Source organism: Microcebus murinus, chromosome 10, assembly GCF_040939455.1.
Source record: "Microcebus murinus isolate Inina chromosome 10, M.murinus_Inina_mat1.0, whole genome shotgun sequence".
NCBI lineage: Eukaryota > Metazoa > Chordata > Mammalia > Primates > Cheirogaleidae > Microcebus > Microcebus murinus.
Window position 1 is genome coordinate 53950549 of NC_134113.1, and position 21984 is coordinate 53972532.

The window sequence follows — 21984 nt, forward strand, 5'->3', positions numbered from 1 at the left end:
ATTTATATATTTCTTCATGGCTCAAAAAACTTAACTGACTCCCCACTTTCTAAAGTACTAACCAAACTCCCTCTCCTGGAATTCTGGGACAATAAAACAATTAAGAGGAATATCAGGGTTCAGATCTAGTTCTGCTAATTTCTGTGTAATCTTTAACAAATTACTTAACCTCCACATTTCAGTTTCCTCTTCTGTAATCGAAGGTAGTAATAGTACCTACTTCATGAGTCTGTTGTAAAGTGCTCAGCACACTGCTTGACAAATAATAATTACTCAATAAGTGCTATAATAATTTGAGGTCTTTCTCAATATGGCCCCCCTTCTTAACTCTCCAAAATTATGGTAGTGCTCACTTACTTCCTCTACACAAAGTCTACTCCAGCCTAACCACTTCACTCCCTGTTCTTGAAATCCCATAGGTTTTCCTGGCACTACAGCCTTACTCCATCTTTTTACCTTTTCTTGGGCCACTTCTTTCCAAGGCCTAAACTTTCAGCCTTACCACAGCCACAAAGCCTTTGCTAATCAGACTTCATTCATACATTCATTCCCTTCATTCATTCAAACATCTGAATGCCTGATATATGCCAGGCAGTGTTCCCTCCCTTCTTAAAATCTACAGTGCTTCTACCAATATCATTAGCCAAGGTTCTTTGTGTCCCATCTTCCTTAAGTGGGGATTATCTTAGGTCTCTAGCCTATTTGGTGATAACTACGGTCACCTCTGAGCAACTTGGCCACACAATCAGCTGAAGTTACCTGTATCTGGGAAGAAGCTGTTAGCCAGCTGCTGCTGCTGCATTGCCAGTTGCTGGGGCTTCATACACATGGAAGGTGGCATGGTGCCCATGGGCTTCTGTGATAGCACTGGCTGTGGGTTCTGCTGGGGTACCAAGCCTGCCTGTCCCCCGTGCTGTCCACTTAGCATATGCCCTTGATTGGACACCATGGCCATGGATGGGGTCAGGCGCTGCTGGAGGGCATGACCTGGTGGCTGGGTAGGCATCAGTGGTTGGGCCAAGCCTGACTGTCGGGCACCTCCAAGACCCAGGGCAAGCTGCTGTTGAGGTCCAGCCAAACTGGGAGAAGAGCCCTCATGTGGCAAAGGCATGGCCTGGGCAGCACCTGATGTGGACAATAGGGAATGCTGCTGCTGCTGCTGCTGCTGGGCAGGCTGCAGCTGTGCTGAAAGCTGCTGCTTCTTCTGCAGCTCCTTCTTCTCATGCTCCAACAGGTCCTCAATGAGCAGGGGCAACTCACTGGCCACCAGTGAGCTCTCCATCTTGTCCAGCTCATCCCCAGATGCTGTATGTCCACCAGGCAAAGTCAGTGCCCCACTCTCCAGCTCAAACTTTTCCAGCAAAGATGATCCTCCTGGGCCACTAAGCGGGCTGGGGGTCAGCAGGTGAGCTGGTGGTCCTCCTGTAGCTCCATAGGGGCCCTTCTCAGCTGTGTGCCCACTGCTGGAAAATGGCCCTGTGCCCATCCGGGAGTCCCGGCTGCCCGTCATGCTTTGTCCTGGTTTTAACCCCAGGCCAAGGGAAGTGGCAGCAGGTGCTGGCTCTACCTTGGGGGTGGTAATGGTGAACTGGCAAGGGGAAGGATGGCGTCCACCCTCCTCTACCTTGGGCTTCACCTCAGGGAGCACAGATGCCAGGCGGGACTCAGAGGCATCAGTGGCAGGGGGAGGGCGCTCCTCAGGGCCTAAGGGGCCTGGCTCCACTCCCCTCAGCAGGGCCTCCCGCTCAGCCTTCTCATTAGCAGATTCCACCAGCCTCAGGTGCTCATTGAAGATGTCCTTCTTGTCCCCAGTGTCCAGCTCAGGGTCAGTATATGCCAGGAGGTCAAACTCATCTCCATTGAGCAGGTCATCCAGGTGGGGATCATTGGTCTCCAGGTTTTCCAGAGTGCCCAGCTCATCATCACCCTTGGCCACATCTACACCCAGACCCAGGTGAGCAAGCTCTTCATCATCCTCTAGGGCCTTGTGGGCATCAAAGTCATCATCCAGCTCAGGATCCTCACAGGGTAACTTCCCAGCTTCCAAGGCCAGAGGAGGGGGGCGGCCAAGCTCAGTGCTCGAGGGGGGCCGGCTGACCAGCTCCAGGCCAGTTGGCAGGGTAGGACCCTTGGTGTGGGGAGTCGGATGGAGGCTGTTGTTCAATTCAGGGGCTGGTGGGGCTGAGGGTTTCTGTGGTGGAAGGCCTGATACTGCCAGGCTGCGAAGTCCTTCAGGAGCCAGTCGGTGGGGGTCTTCACTTACAGGATAAAAACGGGGTCTTGGAGGCAGGCCCTGACCTGGAAATGGAGCCCCCCCAGGTCCTAGTCCTTTCTGTACATTGTGCCGCAACTCAATGAACTGAGCAGGACCAGCTGGACCAGGCACTGGCTCACCAGGGCCTGGCAGGCGGGTGGGAATTCCCGCCAAGGGGGAACTTAGAGCTTGGCGGCTAAGTTCAGGTCCAGGAGTTGATGGAAAGCGAGCAGACATGGCAAGTCGCATGGAGGTTGCTGCTGTTGCCTGTTGCTGCTGCCACAGTTGTTGCTGTTGTTGCTGTAAGGGCAGGGACCCAGGATAGGGTGCTCGCTGATAGAAAGCTTGGGAGCCTCCTACCAGTTGCCTGGAAGAATGCACAGTAGTCAGTAATATGAATCAGGATGAAAAAGAGCCAGAACATGGGCTTAGGGTAGTGAGGAAGGACAGAATTAATGCAGTGAGGGGAAAGGAATAAGAAAGAGAAGTGATACTGGAGAAGGATTAGTAAGAAAGGAAAATCAGATGGAGAATACAACAGTAGTCAAATCTGTCCCCTTGGTCTACCCCTAGGGAACCTCCTGGAGCCTCACCGACTGTTCACATCCATGGAGGAAGGTGTGGCCGGTGGAGGTGGCCGGGAGAGTCGGTCATCACTAGAGAAGGCCCCTGGCCCCATGAGGGGGCCACTCATCTTGCTTGGGGGCAGCCCCACAAGGCTGCTCTTGTCCTAGAAAAGACAGCAGTAGATGAAGGTAGGGCCAACTTCAGTACCCTGGCCCCACCACCCCTTGCCACTCTACCTACCTGGGTCCCAACGAAGGGGGTCTGGGCTCGACTCAGCTGCTCAAAGGCAGGGCTGCTGGGCTCAGCACCCCAGTTGCCTGGAGGCCCCACTGCTCCTGCAGCTGCTGCAGCTGTTTCCTTCTCCTGCCGCAGGGTGTTGCGCTGGATCTGCTGCCGAATCAGCAGCTCCCGTAGTCGCTGGCGCTGTGCAGAAAACAGAGAAGAGGAATGGGCCCATTTTACTCCAATCATGGGTCTGGCACAGACACAGCAAATATGGGGGAGCTCAGCTCCAGGCTGCCTACTCACCTGCCGTTGCTTCTCCAGCTCTGTCTGGCTGAGGTTGGACATGCCTGGGTCCTGGGTACCTGAGAGTTCAGGTGTCGCCAAAGAGCTACCCATTCCAGCCCCCGGGTCTTCTCGCTTTTCGACAGGAGAGGTGATGCCTGATCGCTGTGGGGCTCCATGGGACAGGTAGGGTAGGGATCCGTCGGGTGCAGGCGGTGGCAGAACTGATGGGGGGCGTAGCGGGGACAGCCCATAGCTCTCCCCTGTGGACCCACTGCTGGGCCCTAAGGGGCTGCTCGACGGGTGGAAGTTCCCCGTAGTTACTGTGTAGTTTGTGCTTTGGGGCTTGCCCAAGGTGGGGCTGGGCCCAAAATGGCTGTTGATCCCATGGGGTGGGGGGAGACCAGGCTGAGGGACAGGGGGCTTTAGGGAAGGCTCCCCTACTGCCTGAGGGAAAGTGAAACGCATGGGAGAAGAGGTGCCCACAAATGCGCTGGTTCCAGGGGACCGGGCAAAATTGGGGGGCTGCCCACTTGGGACCTTGGCATGGAGCTCACCTGCCGGCCCTGAGGGCAGGGCTGCTGGGAAGCCCCCAGCCCCCAGTGGAGTGTGGGCTAGAGGCCCAGCCTTAAAGGCAACTTCAGGAGGCTGGGGTCGGGGTGGCTTATGCAATGGGGCAAAAGGGTCACGGGACTGGGGGCGTGAGGGTGGGCGAGAGTAAGGGTCAGGAGACTGAAAGCGAGGTGTAACAGGGGATGGACAGAAAGCCTCAGCAGATAGGGGACGGGGTGTCAGTGGGGACTGTGAGCTGGACTGGGACTGAGGACTGGCGGGCACTCGGGAAAAAGGGTCCGAGGGCAGTGAGCGAGGAGGCAGGGCACAGCAGCTCTCGGTGGGTGGCGGCTGGGGCCGAGGGGTCAATGGGGGCTGGGCATAGGGGTCAGGGTAGGGGCCAGGGCGAAAGATTTCCGGGTGGCTAGGGGGAGAAGGGGCCAAAGCCTGGGCAGGGGAGGGCTCCTGAGGCCGAAGGCCCAAGCCCGGGCTCTGGGGCTCTACCTGAGATGCCCGAGGGGTCAAGGGAGCTTTGAAGACATCAGGTGCCTTCAACTCCAGGCCACCCAGGTGGGGGCCTGAGGAGGGTGAGTCAACAAAACCCAGGTTTGGGGGCCCATAGCTAGGAGAGGATGCCCCGAGCTCTTCCTTCTTCACCTCTAGGGCCTTCCGGGACTCACCAAAAGGTGGGGGTGAGAGCAGGGGCTCAGAAGCCTTGCTTCCCCCTACGCCTGGGCTCTCAGGCACAGCCAGGTTGTCCAGTGAGGGGCAGCGGGGTTTGAGGAAGGGGTCAGGTGTGGAGGGTTGGTGTCGGGGCGTGTCAGGTGGGGTAGTGTGGAATTCTCCTGGCTGGCCAGTCCCAGGACGAGATGAGGCGCCCAGCATCGGGGGCTGCGTGGGGCCCCCAGTCGGAGTAGGATAGGGAGCGTAAGTGGGTGGTGCCGTGGGGAAGCGGGGCTCCAGGGCGTAGGCGGGGGCCAGTCCAAAGGGGTCCTGCGAAGGCACTTGGGCGGGCACCTGGGGTGGGAGCTTGAGGAAGAGCTCACCAGGCGAGTCCGGGCCAGGCACCGTGCCCGCCGGCGGCTTCAGGAACCCGTCCGCAGAGGTAGACAAGCCGGCGGGGGTAGTGGGGCTGCCAATGAAAATGGTGGGGGCAGCAGCAGGGGGCGGACTGCCCAGTGCCCCTGGCTGGGGGGGAATGCGGAGATGTAGGGCTGGTCGGTCAGGCTTACGGGCCATGTCGCCCACCTTGGTCTGCTTGTTGATCTGGCTCTCAGCCTGCTACAGGGGGAGACCAGGCACAGAGCAGTCAGACTGCTGTAGGTAGGCCCCATGTGCTCCCACTCTCAGACAGGCCACCTGCTAGAGGATTTGGAAGGCTCAGCCCAGCCCAGCCCCGACTCACCTTCTGTACCTTGTTGATGCGGTGAGCTGCCCGGTTATCTTTGGCCTTTTGCTAAGGGATATAGGACACTGCCTTAGGGCCTAGCCCTCAGTCTCATGCCCAGCCCGCATCCTTCACACAGCCATTCACGCTCCCTACCCAGAGACTGATCCCTTCTGGCCCAGCTGCTTTAATGGGGAGGCGGGCTGGAGAGAACTGAGGTGAATGACCCAAAGATACCTCCCTCCCTCCCAGTTCCCATGCTGACCCGTGCTCCCTCCTGTCTCACCAGGTAGGGGGCTTTGTCAGCAGCTGGAACTTTTCTCCACAGCTTCATGATTTGTTTGCAACGGCTAGACCAGTCTAGAGGGTAGAGGGGTTAAGTTAAGAGAGACTTGGCAGGTGACCCCTCCACCAGCCATGTTGTCAGGCTGTCCTCTCCCTTGCCCTTGTCCCACAGGTACCTGGGTAATCTTGCTTGAGATTAGGAAAGTTAATGTTGGCATAGAGTACGGGTGAGATGGTGGAGAGCTGGCCCAACTCCTCATCCTTCTCCCAGCGCTGAAGACTTCGCTGGTTATAGGAGAGCCCGTCGCCCTCACCCTCTGTGGTGGGGGTGGTGGGGGTGGAGGGCGTGGTGCCCCCTGAGCCTGTCCAGGGGCTGTCTGGTTCACCGGGTTCCGGGCTAAAGAAGCCCCCGCGCTCCCTGGGGCGCAGGGGCAGAGAGTCACAGGGGGAAGGGATACCAAGTCCCACCCTAGACAAACTGCCCAGAGCCCTAGGCCACTGCCCTTGCCTAGCAGGGAGTGGGGAGGAGCAGGGGAACTGTTGCTACAGCAGCCCAGGAGCCCAGGGGAGGCAAGTCATGGACCCAGATGGAGGGAAAGGACAAAAGGACTGCCCACGAAGGTTAAGCACAGATACCAACCTAGAATCCAGGAACGGGGACTGGCAGAGGCCCGGGTAGGAGTCCATTGGGCTGCTGGAGGGGAGATTACCCAAAGGGAGTCCACCTATAAGAGGGACCAGATCAGAGAAAAGAGTGACTGGCCCATCCTGGGGAGGAACTTGGCTATGCCAGTCTTCGAACCACTGCCACCCATATCACCTTGAAGAAAGGGCCTCTGCAGTGGTGTACGGCTGCCTTCTAGGCCAGGGGTTCCACAACCCAGGTGCTGCTCTCGTTCGGAACCCAGAACATCCTTGAATAGCTGCTGCAGGTCCTTGGATTCCATTTTGGGCAGTTCTGTGGGGGAGGAATGATGAAGGACACTTTTGAGGAAGACTGGGAAGTTCAGGTGACACCACAAATCTACAAAAATGGTCATGGCTAGGGAGGGTGCCCAGGACTACCCCCACAAAAGCTGTACAGATCACAGTCTCACAGATAGGACCTTCTCCTTCTCCCAGCAGGCCCTTACACATGGAAGAGGTGTGGGTCACAGCCTCACCTTCCGTGGGAATCCTGTCTAAGTCAGAGCTAAGCATCCCTTCACCTGGAGTACCAGGCTTCTCAGAGTCACTGGGCACTGGGGACGCCTTTACACCCCCATCCTCAGGTCCTGCAATTGCCAAGAGAAACCCATTATTCAAACCCAGGGAAGGTACCACACTGGCCACTCTGAACCACAGAGGAGCATGAAACAAGTTTCCAGCTTCCAACCCTCACTGTACAGTGCTCCAGGACAGAGCAGATTGATAGACGCAAAGCCAAGATAGGACACAGCCCCTCGGCGGCCCTCACCTGGTGTGTCAGCCTTGCTCTCAGGGCCACGGGATTCTTCATCTGCAACATCTGGACCATCATCTCCTACAAGCAACAGTCCCACTCCAATCAGAGACACCCCACATCTGATGCCCAGAACAAGTCCCCAGCTCCACAGGCCAGGGCCCTCGCAGCCCCGCCCTTTACTCCTAGAGACCAGTCTATTTCCACCAAATGTCCTTGCCAGCTCCTTAGCAAGAAGGAGTTGGATTCCCTCAGACCATTTCACTCCCACATAACTAACCTTTCTGCAAGGTAGGAAGCTCCTTCCTTTCTGAGCCTCCATCCCCCTTGGGTTTTGGGGTTCCTAGTCCAAAGCTTGGCCGGCCCACCCCAACTGCAATAAGGGCCTTACGGCTCAGGTCCAGCAGCTCCTTCCCAAAGAAGGCTTCCTGTGGGGGCATCAGGGAGAAAGAGTCTTCTTCATGCCCTGCAGGACACAGACACCTCCCTCACCCCTTGGAGCTTAGACCCACCTGCAGGTAAGCAGGGAACATGTCCTCTAGTTTGCTCTTCTTGCGTCCTCGCCGCTGTTGCTTCTTCTTCTCATCCCCGTCAGCTAAGCTCTGTTCCACGGAGCCCTCTGCAGGCAGATCAGCTGGCATCACTATGGACAAAAGGGAGGTGTCAGATTCTCTGGGGTTGGGAGCATGCTGTTCGCAAGCGGGCCAGGTGACATTTTCTGCCTATTCTCCCCCAACACTAGTTGGGCCCACCACCTGCTTGGCCCTTTCAGGGAGCCCACTCCCAGAGCCCCCCCGGCATTGCCCATGTGTGCTGCAATCCCCACCTTCTCCCAGGCCCCACTGGTGCCCTCACCCGTCTCACCCTCGTCGGGCTGCCCATCCCCACTCAACACCTCCGCCTGTGCAGCAGGCCCCTTTTTCACACGCGTGTGGGATTTCCGCTGTCGCACCATGAAACCACCAATGCCTATAGGAGGCAGAGCTGAGGATGAGAAGCCGCTGGGGGACCTGGGGAGCTGTCCCTCACTACCCCAACGCCCCATCCCAGGGCCTCACCGGGCCGATAGGGTTTGCGCTTGCGTTTTTTGCTTTCCTCGGTCTCCTCTTTGCCAGGCTCCACATCGGGGCTGACAGGGCCCTCCAGTTTAATTTCACACTCCATGTGCTCCACACCACCTGTGTATGGTGACAGAGAAGATGGAGACAGATCAGAGGTATGTGCCCTTTTAACCTTGTCATCCTGCCACTCAGAGAGCTGAGTACCTTGCCACAGAGCCACCTGAACAACACCAACAGTGCATGAGGGTAACTGAGAGTGGCAATGCAGCCCCCACCCAACATCCAGCTCCCTGAGATTCCCCAGTCCAACCTTCAGCCTTGAGCAGCTCATCGGTGTCCAGGTCCCCATCCTTCTTGTCATCCGGGCCAAGGGCATCTGAGGGCTCAGAACCCTCCAGCCCTGCCTCCCCTGGGAGGCCAAGCCGTCCTCGCCGCTGGCGCCGCTTGTGCAGTGGTGACATGGTCAAGTTACGCAGCACAGCCATGCCAGTTTCTGTCAGCCACACACCCTCAAAGCGAAAGTACTGGGGCTCTGCATGAGAGGGAAGAGTATGTGACCCCTGGATGGAGGCTCCAGGGAAACCAGAACTCCAAGTTGCGACCCATGTCCCCAGCTAAGACAGAGGCAGTTACACAAAGTCTAGCCTGGGGTCCAAAGGCCTGGGGAGAACAGGCCACCAAGGGATACTGGCTGAGGCCTGAGTTCTCTGTCAGTGACCTAGGGGAATTCAGAGAGGGACTGTAACTGCAAAAGCCTGGCTTTGCTTGTGATTAACCCTAGGCCCACCAAATAAATTCTCTTGCTACCTGGGGCTACGAGGGGCCAGCACACAGTGCCCTACAAGCCAGGGGCAGTGCCCACATCATGACGAAGGAGTTGGCCCTGGCTCCCTTCACTGAGGAAAAAGAGTTGTGTTCTCTGGAGATGAACTTCTGGCAGTAAAGAGGCCATGTTGCCTAGTGAAAGGAACACTGCCTGGGAAACTGGGGAGGCCTCAGTTCTAGTCATAACTTTGTCATAACTTACTAGGTTACCTTAGGCAGGCCACTCAACCTCCCTGGGTCTTAGTTTCCTCCTCTTAAAATGAGGAGATAAAGTTGGGGGAGGGTGGTTGACACTAGACTAGATGGTGTTCAAGGTCTCGTCTGCCTTTGGCATTCAACATTTCTGTCACTTGCCTGGCTCTTTCACCTTCATAGGCACCAACTCTGGAGGTGCAATGGGCACTGGGGAGACAAAGACAAAGGCAGTTTAAGGGCCTGTCCCAAAGCAAGGCACTCCTGTCCTGACTCCTCCTCCCTGTCCCCACAGCTGGTACTCACCCACAGGTTTTACTACGTAGGGCTGGCAGGAGACGCAGTCAAAGCCCTCATCGGCTGCCTGCTCCACATCATCCTCTGTGAAGAGGCTCTCACAACCTGCATGCATCCACCTGGAGAACAAGACGGGAGGAGATGAGCCCAGGCAACGTGTGGCTAACAACAGGGAACAGGGGCCAACATAGGTGGACAGGGATGCCCCCACCGTTCACAGTGGCGGCACTGGATTAATAGGTCCTCTTCCACATAAGGAGCATGACAGATAGGACAGGTCACCAGGCTGGCGCAGGGTCCACAGTGTGTGTAACTATTCTGCCATTCACAGTGGAAGCCAGGGGAGGCGGCCCCACACTGCATACAAGACACACACCTGGTAGGAGAAAGAAAACAGACCCTCAGCACCCAGAGGTGCCCTTACAGAGAACCAAGTGACCAGCCTCTGTCACATACTCAACATCACATCCGCTCTAACATCTCAGGCCCCAGGTCCCTTCAAATATCCCAGGTCTCCTTACCACTTGCACTTCCAGCCACCCTTAGGCACAGTGAGCAGTGGTGGGTCCAGGCAGTATGTGTGGTAGCTAATGTCGCAGTCATCACAGAGCAGCAGGCGTGAGGGGTCAGAGGCCTGACCGCACACCTCACACACGATACACTCCACACAACGCCAACCTTTCAGCAGCATCACCTTGGTGATCTGGTGCAGAAGAAGGCAATTCTTCAGGGTGTGACATGGATGGGAGCGGGGACTTAACATGGGTAGGGCTGGAGGAAACCCACTGCACAGCCCAGACCTCCAACTGAGCCACAGGGAAGTTTATGCAGAACACCCTCACCCCCAGAACAGTGGCTCTAAACTCTCAAGGATCTCTGCTGATCAGAGAACAGCCACACCAGCCACTGCCTCATTATAAGTGAAATGGCAACCTTTCCCTAACCAAGTCCCCAAAAAGACTGGAGAAAATTAGGTTGTATTTCCCCCAATTTTTCTTGAACATTTAGAACTTGCTCTTGCTACCAGTTAGTGAATATGAGCAGTGGACAAGTCATAAATTAATATTAATGAAAGCCCCAAAACAATTGATCATGCTTAGGTCAAAAACACTGTTTTTCTCTTTGTGTACATGTACTTATGATTTTGATTTTATGTTTTATCTCCAGATTATATCATGTTTTCTACTAGTAAAGTTGTCATAGTTTGTATGATAAGTTGAATTACACCAACAAGTCATGGTCTACCAAAGAGTCTGTCATGAGTTCCAAAGTACTTTTCCCCAAGACAAGTTTGATAACCATCAGTGACTGACAAATGACATCCATGACCAACAGTTGTATTACTAATAAATAGTGTAGCCAGGACAGGAAACTTACCCCTGGGCCCTGAACTCACCTTGCTGTTGACACAGTAAGGGTGGTAGCACTGAGAGCACTGCGAACAGGCAAGAAGGTGGCCCTCTGCCCCACGGCCAAAGCTGCCACATACTACACACATGTCCTGAGGAAACACACAAACTTGAATGTCCAACAAGGTCTCAACCCAGTAAGTCCCAGTCTATTGACTGTAACAATAATCTGGGACCAGGAAATGAGAAGCCCATCCCCAGCATTAGGTTACTGTAAGCTACCACAGGACCCTGCTACTCCTAGTCAATCCATAGGAACTACTCCTGCCTTGCACACCCAATCAGGTAACCTGAATTTATAAGCCTGACATGGGTAAAGGTGAAAAGAAATTAAAGGAAGACATGATGGAATAAAGACCGGTTGGGTGAGAATCACATATGTGACAAAATTCTATTTGTTTCAAGATTATTCAGATGAGAACATATATAAGCTCCCTAAACTATTAATATAAGCTTCAATAAGGCAAAAGCCCTTTCTGCCTTTTTCATTGCTATTTGTCTAGCTCCTAGCTTAGTGCAAGCTCAAAGGACACACTCAAGAAAAATTTGATGCATGGACAAATAATGAACATGATTCTAAGTTACTATCTGTGTATCCCCAGAAGTAGGTCCCTGGTTTTCCCTATCTACCCTCTCACCAAAACATACACCATGTCTCACTGCTGAGGACGGGACTACACCAGTCGGGACTACACCAGTCGAGTATAGTACCTGCATTAGAACAAATTTGTCTGTGTTGGAGAAGAGAACCACGGTATTTTGCATGGTGTCATCGTCTTCCTCTTCTTCCTCCTTGCTGGGAGAGCTATCAACGTCAGCAACCTTAAAGGCAGAGAGTTGTGGAATGTGAGGTAGATAAATCTGCCCCAACTAAGCCACTTCCCTCTTTGGTGTTGGGGGAAAGAAGTGTGAACCCCTGGCTAAGATGAAGGCCAGAAGCCAGGACTAAAAGGCAAAAGGACACCCCAGCTCCCAAACTGGGCCACAGCCTGATGGCAGACATTTCAGAAAAGCCTGGGGGCCAAATAGACAGAAAGAAATGCAGACATAGTCTGATAGGCCCAAGGTCAGCAGGCAGGTAGGCCAGCCTACAAGGGACTGGCAGGATTTAAAGGGTGTTTGATTTTGAAGGGACCATCTGAAGCATGCTTGGGGGATGGGAGGCCTCTCCTTACTACCAGAGTCTCAATGGAAGAAGCTGTTGATTTTAGCCGGGCCCGTCCTCTCCCACGTCCTCCATGTGCTCCTCCACGAGGCCGGCGCCTTCCTGGGAAACTACTGCTGCGACCCTGAGTGAAGGAAAGGCGACAATTGCAAGAGCAAGTCAAGAGCTAGTGCGTTGGGTTCATAGGCTTGGAGGGAAGAAAAGAGATGAATGGACAGAGTATGACAGGTAATAAAGCTCAGGAGTCCCACTGAAGGCAGGGGAAAAAGCCAAGCTACCAGATTATCATCAATTAGGTAGCTCTGGCCAAAATCCATTCTCCCCTCCCAAGGTGTGGCCAATATGAGACACAGAGAAAAAACAGTGGCTTGAAAGAACTAAGTTTCTGGTCTCAATTTTATTACTGATTAACCATGAACCTGGGACCTGGGCATTTTGTCCCTTCTATGTATTAGTATTCTCCTTAATAGTAGGACTAGACAGACAATCTCCCAGAGATCCCAATAAGCCAGGTGAGGAGGTGTAAGTGACACAGGACAGTGGTATAACTTTGACCACACCCAGTGGCTGCAGAGCCCCTCACCTGTTTGATGCGGGAACGGGCTGGGGAACTGCGCCGCCTCCCCTTATCCCCCTCGACTTTGCCTCCGCTGATAGCTGTCCCAGCATCACACAACAGTGAGTCGTCAGTCTCTGGCAGCGAGTCAGTACAGAGCCGTAGGGAACCCTCATCTCGGACTGGACTAACATCTGTAGAGACCCCTAGCTCCATGGACAGGGAGCCGCCCCCCTCAGGGTCAGGAGAGCCCAGCAGGGGCTCTGAGCCAGGAAAACTGGCACTGGCATCGCCCTGGCTCAGATTAGAGATCTCATTTACAATGTCGGATTTGATGAGAATGGGTGGTATGGGGGCCACTGGTGCACATGGCTCCTCCTGTTCTTCACAGGGTGAGCTCTGCCCTGCTGCCTGCTTGCATTCGGGGCCATAGACCTCCATAGGGGTCACAGGGGCCAGCTCCTCAGGGTCCAGGAGCACAGGGGAACCTTTAGGTTCACTAGTCAAACTGCCAGGAGTCTGTCCAGTCTCTGGCTGTGAACCAGGAGCATCAATCCCATCCAGGGGGGGTGTGTCTTCCCCCAAGCCAGAAAAGTCATCCAGGGCTGGGGCAGGGCTGGGGGCAGGGCAGGACAGGTCCCCCATAGGGGAGAGGAGAGGACTGGTGGCACTGGGTTCTAAGGCTGGACACTCGGGTTCTGGGACTTTCTCAGTCTCCATCTCCTGTGTCTCAGCCTCATCTGAGACTTCTACTGCTTTCCCTATGGGACTCAAGGGGGAGGGCAGGGACAGGGGCAGAGCAGGAGGGGAGTTCTGAGGAGCCAGGGAATGCTGAAGGAGTGGAGAACACCGTGGGGGAAGAGGCTCCATCAGGATGGGAGAAGCCAGTTCCATTGGGGAGCCTGGAGATGGGGGAAGGATCATAGGGGGGACAGGCTCGGGGTCAGTGCAGTTAGCTTCTGGTGGAGGACTGATGGGTGTCTCCAGAATGGGGGCAGCCAATGGTGACTCAGGGTCACTGTCCCCTTTGGCACCAAAGGGGTACTCTAACTCCCCCAAAGGAGACAGGGCTGGCGGGGCCGCAGCTGGGATAATGGGTGAGAGTGGAGGAGGAAGAGGATCTGGAAGGAAAGAGAAAAACAAAAGCTCTTAGATTAGATGTGTCATAAAGAGTTAAGACTGCTCCAGAGTAAGGGGGTACTAGCATTTCCTTACCTGATGGCATCAGCTGAGGTGACAAGGATGGCTCCCCAGGTGGGGACAAGGGCAGCTCCTCAGGCAGAGGTGACAGAGGTGGTTCCCCAGACTCGGACAGGGCCGGCTCTCCAAGCAAGGGGGATAAGGGTGGCTCCCCAGGTGGTGGGAACAAGGGTAACTCCTCAGGTGTGGGGCATTGGCCTGGCTCCTCCACAGGCTCTTCAGGCTGAGGGGACAGACGCAGTTCCTCAGGCCGAGGGGACAGGTGCGGTTCCTCAGGTTGAGGCGACAGGGGCAGTTCCTCAGGCCGAGGGGACAGGTGTGGTTCCTCAGGCCGAGGGGACAGGCATGGCTCCTCAGGGTGAGGGGACAGGTGTAGCTCCTCAGGCTGGGGGGATAGGTGTGGCTCCTCAGGCACAGGGGATAGGTGCAGCTCCTCAGTCTGGGGGGACAGTCGCAGTTCCTCAGGCTGAGGGGACAGGTGTGATTCCTCAGGCCTGGGTGACAAGCATGGCTCCTCAGGCACAGGGCATAGGCGCGGCTCCTCAGGCCGTGGGGACAGATGCGGCTCTTCAGGCTGGGGGGACAAGTGCGGCTCCTCAAGCCGGGGGGTTGGATGAGGCTCCTCAGGCTGGGGGCAGAGATGCGGCTCCTCAGGCAGTGGTGACAGGGGTGACTCTTCCAGTGGCAGGGACATGAGCGAGTCCTCCGGTGGCGGGGAAGCAGGTAAGTCTTCAGGTGATGGGGACGTGGGTGAGTCCTCAGGTGGTGGGGATAAGCGTGAAGCCTCGGGTGGAGGGGACCTGGGAGACTCTTCAGGTGGTGGGGATAGAGGAGATTCCTCAGGCGGTGGGGACAGGCGTGACACTTCAGGCAGTGGGGATAAGTGTGATACCTCTGCCAGGAGGGACAGGCGTGATACCTCAGGTGGGGGGGACATAGGTGAGTCTTCAGGTGGTGGGGACATAGGTGAGTCCTCAGGTGGTGGTGACAGGCGTGATGCCTCAGGTGGTGGGGAGAGGGGAGACTCCTCAGGTGGAGGGGACAGAGGAGACTCTTCAAATGGTGGGAACGGACGAGATGCTTCAGGTGGCGGAGACATGGGTGACTCTTCAGGTGGAGGGGACATGGGTGACTCCTCAGGTGGTGGAGACAGGCGAGATGCTTCCGGCGGCGGGGAAGTGGGCAATTCCTCAGGTGGGGGGGATAACGGAGATTCCTCCAATGGTGGGGACAAGGGTGATGCTTCAGGCGGTGGGGACAGGGGAGTCTCAAGTGCAGGAGATGGGGGTGACTCTTCTGGTGGAGAGAAGGGCGACTCCTCCGGTGGTGAAAAAGGTGATGACTCGGGTGGGGGAGAAAGAGGAGACTCCTCAGGTGGTGGAGAGAGGGGCGACTCCTCTGACGGTGGAGACAGGTGCAATGCCTCTGGTGGTGGGGATGCAGGTGATTCCTCGGGTGGTGGGGACAGGCGCGATGCCTCAGGCGGTGGGGATGTGGGCGATTCCTCAGGTGGTGGAGACAGGGGCGACTCCTCAGGTGGGGGCAGCAGTGGCATCTCCTCGTTTAGGGGAACCTCCAACTGGGGCTCAAGTTGGACCCCTGCTCTCCCTGTAGACACAACACACTATACTCCTACCTAGCTCTGATCTACTCCACCGAAAGCACAGGGTTTGGGGCAAAGCAGAAGCTGTCTCTTGCCACAGAATGAAAGGGGATTAATTTCAGGGACCCTCAAACCCTACTCACCTAGTGGTTTGGCTTCACATTGCAGGGGCCCTGGTTCCTTGGGTTGCATAGAGGTCACGTGCCCACCCTTTGGCTGCCCTTGGCATGCAACGTACAGAGCATCGGGCTCATCAGTGGGGGTATCGCCAGGCTCTGGGGGTGAAAATCTGCAGAGGGTACAGGGGAGTAGGCACTGTGGCTCTCACCAGCTAACAGCTCCTAGAGAGCACACTGGGGCAAGGCATGAACGCTGTGGATCGTACTGCCTACCTTGGGGCTCTCCTTTCAGAGTCCACTGGATGAAACATGGCCCCTTCCAATCTCAGTCCTTCCAACCCCTGTCCCATTCTCATCCAGTCCATACCACTTACCTGCTACAGACAGGGGGATGCTGTTCAGCAACAGAACTGATAGCTCCCTGGGCTTTGTGACAGCGGTGACAGAGCGAGTAGTTCTCAAACCACTCAGAGTTGGGATTCAGCTCTGCTGAGCTTGCCCCACAGGCCCGGCATACCCGGCATGCCTAGGGTAAGAGAGCAGGCAAAACAGGCATTGGTCAGACAGACAGCAAAGACTGGAGAACACAGGACTTGTCATGACAGAGGAACTCTGGGGATGTTGCAGGAGGCAGAACTTGGAAGAGTAAGGCAGAATCAGAGTACACTCACCTTGCACTTCCAAGAGTGAGCAGGCAGTTCCTCCATGGGTGGTTTTAGGCAGAAGGTATGATATCCTTTGTCACACGTTTCACAGACCAACATCTTAGAATCGTTCCCAGGTTTCCTGCCGGGGTACAGAGAACATTACAGTGTTCTCCCTGCCCTGGCGTTCAACCCTAACCTATGCTTTGCCTAAGGCTTCCCTCCTGCCCTTCGATTCTTACCTGCAGGCTTGGCACACTTTGCAATCAGGGCACTGCCAGCCAGCACGCTTTCGGGCAGTCAGAGCAGTGTCCAGGCAGGCCCCGTGATAGTGATGCCCACAGCTGGTACAGAAGAACAGGTCGCACAATTCCCCCGGCCCCTCACATACTGTACAGCGAGCCTCCTCTGCAGTTGGAAGAGACAGACAGCACAGGTCAGCTATGGATTCCTTGCAAGACTCAACACAATGCTGTATACATAAAAGGCACTCCATGGACACAGAATGAATGAATGACAGTTACTATCTGCCCAGCATATGCCAGGCACTGTTCTAGGTACTGTAGATAACCACAGTAAATGAGATAGGCAAAGCCCCTGTGCTCACAAAGTTCACATCTATTTTAGTGGGACAGACTGACAATATATAATCACAGACTTTGATGAGTGCTCTGTAGACTACAAAAATCCAAGGCACACTTGGTCCCTCATTTGCCCTACATCCAAAGGGAAGGACTTCTCACCCAGATGTGCAGCCCCCTCACTGTGCTCCGGGCATAGTAGCTGCAGTGTTTTCATGGATAAGAAGGAACCGCTGGCAGTCGCGCAGGGGAAGTGGTAAAGCCGTGGACATCCAGGTGAGCGGCAAGGGATGGAGGCACCGAGCCTGGTGCAGTGGGAACAGCGCTGCCAGGGTAGAGACAATGTCTCAGTGCCAGCCAGCTTCTCCAGAGAAACAGTTCAGGCATAGCTCTGCCCCAGTATGCCCACTATCCTTCTCTACCCTGACTCTCAGAAGCCCACCAGCCCTGCCTATGCCCAGCAAGCCCAGTCCTGTCCTTCACCTATGCAATCCCCTGGCCCCAGCCCCACCTGTGAGATCCCTGAGAAGATGGCCTTGTCCACACCACATAGTTCTGGGCCCTCCTGTCCCCATACGCCTGCTGACCACACAGCACACCAATGGTGAGCCCAACAGGACCCTGTATAGGTGGGAAAGAGAAAGGAAAGAGTTAACAAAAAGGTGATTGCTACCCAGTCCCTTCCCTGTTTCCTGCCCCTTGTGCCCTCACTTACCTCCAGGTTCTCCTAGGTGGGCAGGTGTAAGGCCCTCAGGGAAACCAATCTGTGATAGGTCCTCACTGGGCAGCACTGCCTCATTGGGCCCTGGGTTCCCCCCAGGGGACACCACTGGACACCGGGGCCAATCAAATGGCAACTCAAAGCGCCGTAGCTCCCGCTGCCCATGCAGACTGGGCTCCCCGCAGTTACAGAGAGCACAACGCCGCACTGGACCCCCACTGTGGACACACAAGCATCAGCACCATGCCAGGCCCCTGCCGACCCCAGGATTTGGCACACCCATGCTCCCCAAACACTCATTTTCCTAAATGCTCTCCCCTGAAAGCCCCAGACTCTCAAATCAAATCCTCATGTGCCCTAAGGTATCCTCATTTTCCCCAAACAAGTTACCTGCAGTCCTGGGGAGGCTCCTGAAGCTTGGGAGTCCCAGAACTGGGGACAGAGACCTCTCCCACATGTGGGTTGGGAAGGTCTGGCTCAGTGGCACCTGGGTCCTCAGAGGCTGTGGGTCCATCAGCTAATGAACAGACAGAGCACATGTCAGCCCTCATCCCCTATTTAATACTAAGTCTCCTCAACAGACCCGTGAGATTATCCAAAACCCTCAGTGGGCCACAGTGATGGCATTTTGACTTTTGTCTCAAAGAACAAAGTTCTTCAATTACTTGTCTATTACACAGATTTAGCCCACATCCTTGTGACAGGACCAGAAATCTAAGGTTGCCCAAGAGGAGGAGAAAGCTGAAAGCAAACCCAGGATTTGTTCCTACTCACCTGCTGGTTCTGAATCTTTATCCTCACCAGGCGACTTCTGGCTGTCCATCCCTCTCTCCGACTGGGCAGGGCCCTCTCGGGGAGACCTGTTGGTGCCAAGAGAGATACCTGTATGTCTATTAAGTTTCTCCCCAGTAAGCACTTTTCCCAGAATCCCAGGGAAAAGGCAGCTAATAGCATTCAGACCCTATAGCCAGAGCAAAGCCATACCTACAAACTCTTATACTAATGATAAGGAACCTTTATCCCTAACCTTTATCCCATTGCCTACTTTCTCCTCAGATAAACACATACCCTCTTCTTCCACTCTGGATTCTCAGGGGATTCATTCCACTTTCCCACTTCCAGCCCCCTCTGTAAGAGTTCACAGGGCAACAGCGCCCAACTAGAAGCACATTTGATTTACCACCCAGTACCACTCTTTGCCTCACCTCTGAGTTCCTGGCTTCTGGTGGGCCCTATCCTGTGGGTTTTTTCCTCAGGTCTCAAGTAAGCTACCATTGTAGAGGCCTGCCAGTGCCATCCCAGGGGTAGTCATGTCCCAGGAAGTCAGCATCCACCCACAGTCCCTCTCCCAGAGGCAGAGTCTGGGGTCTTGCAAGAGATAGAACACACTACTGAAACTAAACCCTAGCTTTAGATCTCCCCCATCTCCACTCATTTCAACCAGGACATCCCAATCACAACTGAAGAAACTCCCCAATTTCTACCCACTTCCAGCCCAAATCCAGCTCAGCCCACCCCTGGCCCCTGCCCTAACGGAGCTCAGAGTCTCACCCAGCCTGAAGGCCTCAGGTCGTTGCCCTTAGCAACGCCAACTGCCCTTCCTCTTTAGATGCCCCTAGTAGTTAACAGAAGTGGACCTTAAGAGTTACTGAGCATGTGTAGTCAGGCCTGAGGCTAAGCATGCTGGGAGTTGTAGTCTCAGGAAGCACACTGCCACTTGGAGGAGTTCTAAACAGGGCAGGACATAGCAGAGCAGAGCAGCTTCCTTCCTCTTCCGTCAAGCAGGGTTTCCACACACATGGGGGGCAGGGGAAAATAACGGTCCCCTTTCCCTCATAGATATGCGTGTCTGTACCAGAGCCAATGAAACACACTAAAGTTACCCCTAAAAAAGCTGGGACCTATACCTTTGAGCATATTTTCCTAGACCTCAGAGGGAACTAAGCATAGTGCAACAACAACAAAAAAAAGTAGTAAATAACAAAGTACAGAGGTATGGAATAGGAAAGGTATCCTATAAAAGAAGGGAAAAAAAGTGCCAGCAGCTCTTAGAAGTGTAAACCCCTTAACATTTGTACCCCCATAATATGCTGAAAAAAAAAAAAAAAAAAAGAAGTGTAGACCCTTTCTCTTAATCAGAAAGAATATATACAGTGTTCCTAGAGAAGGGGGCAGTGAGGTGGGGGAAATCCCTAAAACAGAACTCTAAGTAATAAAAGTTTGAGAAATTCATCTCTCACCTTTTCCATTCCTCTTGTTTAATCAAAGTGACCACACCAACTTTAGTAAGAACAACCCTTTCCTCTCCAATTGGAAGGCAAATACCCCAATCAGCCACTTAAGGTTGAATGACCAGAGCAAACGAGACAGAGGGAACCCTTAGAAGTGTCCAAGATTGGTAAATCAATTCCTCAAGAACCTCAATATCAGTCCTCCTTCCCTGAACTCACACTTCATTTCCAGATATTGGCTATCCCCCTCCTGAGACATGTCATAGGAAAGAAAATTACTTTTCTCCATAACACTCTCAAAATATACTAGATAGGGAAAATAAAGCATCACCTAATACCTGTCATCTCCATTCCCAAACCATCTCTATTTCCCACACCTGCCACACAACTACACCTGAAAGGAAAGCAGGGTGGGTCATCTGGCTGGCTCACAGAAAAACTGCTATGGAACTTCGAGGGGCACTTAGAAGCCACCTACACAAAGTAGGAGTTGGAGGTGAGGGCACCAGCCAGGTCTCTCTATTCAATCATTCACACAGCCTGACCACACCCAGAAGGTCCTAGGGTCCTCAAAGTTTTCTAATTGTTTGCATCTTACTACATCTTACCACCACATGCCCCCAAAGATCCTCCACTCGCTCTGCTCTGAAAGTTGAGGCCAAAGGAGTAACAAACAGTAAGAAATAAAAAGCAACAATGATAATACAGTGGGTAGGAGGAGGACTGCCTCATACAAGGCCAGAGGGACAAATTCCTCAGCCCTCCCCCAAGCGCAGCCCTCTCAGGCTGGTAAGGCTGGTAGTGTTCAAAAAGGTACAGAAACCACCTTCATCTGGCCTTGAGAGACAGAGTACCAACATCCTCCAAAGCCAGAGCCCCCATTCATGGGACCATGGAAAATGAGAGATCAAGAGGCAAAGAGAAAAGTATCCTCCAAACTGTATCAAAATGAATCTAGCACCTCCAATAAGTCTGAACCCTCAATGCCTATCTCTCATCCCTGCAGTCCAGCACTTGCATCTCAATGCTTATACTCACAGTTATCAGGCCCCTGAACATATCTAACCATACAAAGACCACAGGTTCCCCCATACCATCATTCATAGCCATTAAACACAGACACACACACATATATACATATACATACGCACACACACATATTCCCCAAGGGTTTTTCCCTGGATCTACTCTGGGCTAGTGCCTGGCCAGGCTTCCGCTAGGGAACTAGAGATCCCAGAGAGTAAGTACAGATCTAGGAAGTGAAACTGTGCTAGCATCCCTTAGCCCTACACCTAAGAGGTCCAAAACAGCAAGGAGGAAGGCAGGAATTTATCTCAACCCACTCTCCTCCCTCTTCCATCCCAGACCAATAGCTTTCACTCCATTTTCCCAGCCAAGGGGGAAATGGAGGCTTGGGAGAGGTGTAAAGCTGAAGCAGGCCCTTGAGTGAACAGCTCTTCAGTAGGATTCAGGACTTCCTGGTTCCCAGCCTGAGAATCAAACCACACCTCTCCCCACCCCCATTTTGGGTCAGCCCTCCAAGATGGATCTAAATGGTAACACTAGCCCTGCAGACCCTCCACACTGTCCCTGGGTTATCCTGGGGGTAGCCATAGCTAACAAGGAATAGTTCTACCTGAGGAGGTTGTTTGGGGTAGACAACATGAGGGACCCTCCATAGAACACAGGAGCAGAAAGCACAGTTGACAGCTCACCTCACTCTATCACCCCTGTGCCACCTCTCACCTCCCAGAAATCTTTCAAGGGCAAAACCCTCTATTTTCCCTTTTCCAAGACTGGACTCAAAGAGATCCAGCACATGTATGTTGGAGGGGGTGGAGTGAGGGAGCAAAATGCCCCAGCCAAATCCCTGCTGGGTAACATGACAGGTGTGAGAGGGGCTGTCCCAGCTCAGGGCCCAAAGGCTTGAGGCTCATGCTGCACCCTTCATGCAGGCACATACACATCCCTTCTCCTCAATACCTCCTGCCAGGGCTCAAAACACAGGCTTATAGCAGAGAACCCTGATAAAATCATTTCTCCCCCAAAGAGATAGAGGCCATCCAATACTGCAGGGTTGGGACAGGAACAGAGGACCAGTTAACATTCCTTGGTCAAAAAAAGGTTGGAGAGGCCTGGGAGGGGCTTGCAGGATTGGTCAGGGACTCATGGGCAGCCAGCTCTCTACACTAGGCCCAGAGAAAGTGGGAGACAAAAGCCATTTTTTGCAGCCCACATTCGCAGGGAGCAAATCTCAACGGCCTCCTCTATAATCCCCTGGAGATTAGGTCCATCCCGAGAGGAGGGGAGGCAAACCAGGCTAAGACAGCACTAGGCCTCACTGAGGTCACTTTGCCAGGCAGTGGTAGTTTAAAGTTGAACAGCAG

General features: G+C 54.2%; 1 protein-coding gene across 3 annotated transcripts in view; it reads right to left on the reverse strand.

The window, feature by feature from the left end:
- The window catches only part of KMT2D (lysine methyltransferase 2D), a 39799-nt gene that overhangs the window by 16014 nt on the left and 1801 nt on the right, over positions 1 to 21984 (reverse strand). Inside the window, exons 2-35 of one of the 3 annotated variants that reach the window (XM_020287465.2) lie at positions 18141 to 18226; positions 17757 to 17883; positions 17361 to 17584; positions 17157 to 17266; positions 16808 to 16970; positions 16307 to 16472; positions 16092 to 16206; positions 15795 to 15946; positions 15445 to 15590; positions 13714 to 15306; positions 12526 to 13619; positions 11956 to 12066; positions 11489 to 11599; positions 10765 to 10869; positions 9890 to 10071; positions 9580 to 9744; positions 9378 to 9487; positions 9234 to 9281; positions 8365 to 8586; positions 8052 to 8171; positions 7849 to 7962; positions 7506 to 7636; positions 7274 to 7421; positions 7009 to 7074; positions 6716 to 6826; positions 6373 to 6510; positions 6193 to 6277; positions 5729 to 5970; positions 5554 to 5627; positions 5286 to 5336; positions 3350 to 5161; positions 3062 to 3244; positions 2848 to 2984; positions 760 to 2621 (exon numbers count right to left, since the gene is read on the reverse strand). In XM_020287465.2, coding sequence (XP_020143054.2) covers positions 760 to 2621; positions 2848 to 2984; positions 3062 to 3244; positions 3350 to 5161; positions 5286 to 5336; positions 5554 to 5627; positions 5729 to 5970; positions 6193 to 6277; positions 6373 to 6510; positions 6716 to 6826; positions 7009 to 7074; positions 7274 to 7421; positions 7506 to 7636; positions 7849 to 7962; positions 8052 to 8171; positions 8365 to 8586; positions 9234 to 9281; positions 9378 to 9487; positions 9580 to 9744; positions 9890 to 10071; positions 10765 to 10869; positions 11489 to 11599; positions 11956 to 12066; positions 12526 to 13619; positions 13714 to 15306; positions 15445 to 15590; positions 15795 to 15946; positions 16092 to 16206; positions 16307 to 16472; positions 16808 to 16970; positions 17157 to 17266; positions 17361 to 17584; positions 17757 to 17883; positions 18141 to 18189 — 10267 coding nt within the window. In that variant the 5' untranslated portion in view covers positions 18190 to 18226. Of the gene's footprint in view, positions 1 to 759; positions 2622 to 2847; positions 2985 to 3061; positions 3245 to 3349; positions 5162 to 5285; positions 5337 to 5553; positions 5628 to 5728; positions 5971 to 6192; positions 6278 to 6372; positions 6511 to 6715; positions 6827 to 7008; positions 7075 to 7273; positions 7422 to 7505; positions 7637 to 7848; positions 7963 to 8051; positions 8172 to 8364; positions 8587 to 9233; positions 9282 to 9377; positions 9488 to 9579; positions 9745 to 9889; positions 10072 to 10764; positions 10870 to 11488; positions 11600 to 11952; positions 12067 to 12525; positions 13620 to 13713; positions 15307 to 15444; positions 15591 to 15794; positions 15947 to 16091; positions 16207 to 16306; positions 16473 to 16807; positions 16971 to 17156; positions 17267 to 17360; positions 17585 to 17756; positions 17884 to 18140; positions 18227 to 21984 lie in introns of all 3 variants that reach the window. The other 2 variants (XM_012761140.3, XM_012760997.3) reach the window with 2 other exon arrangements.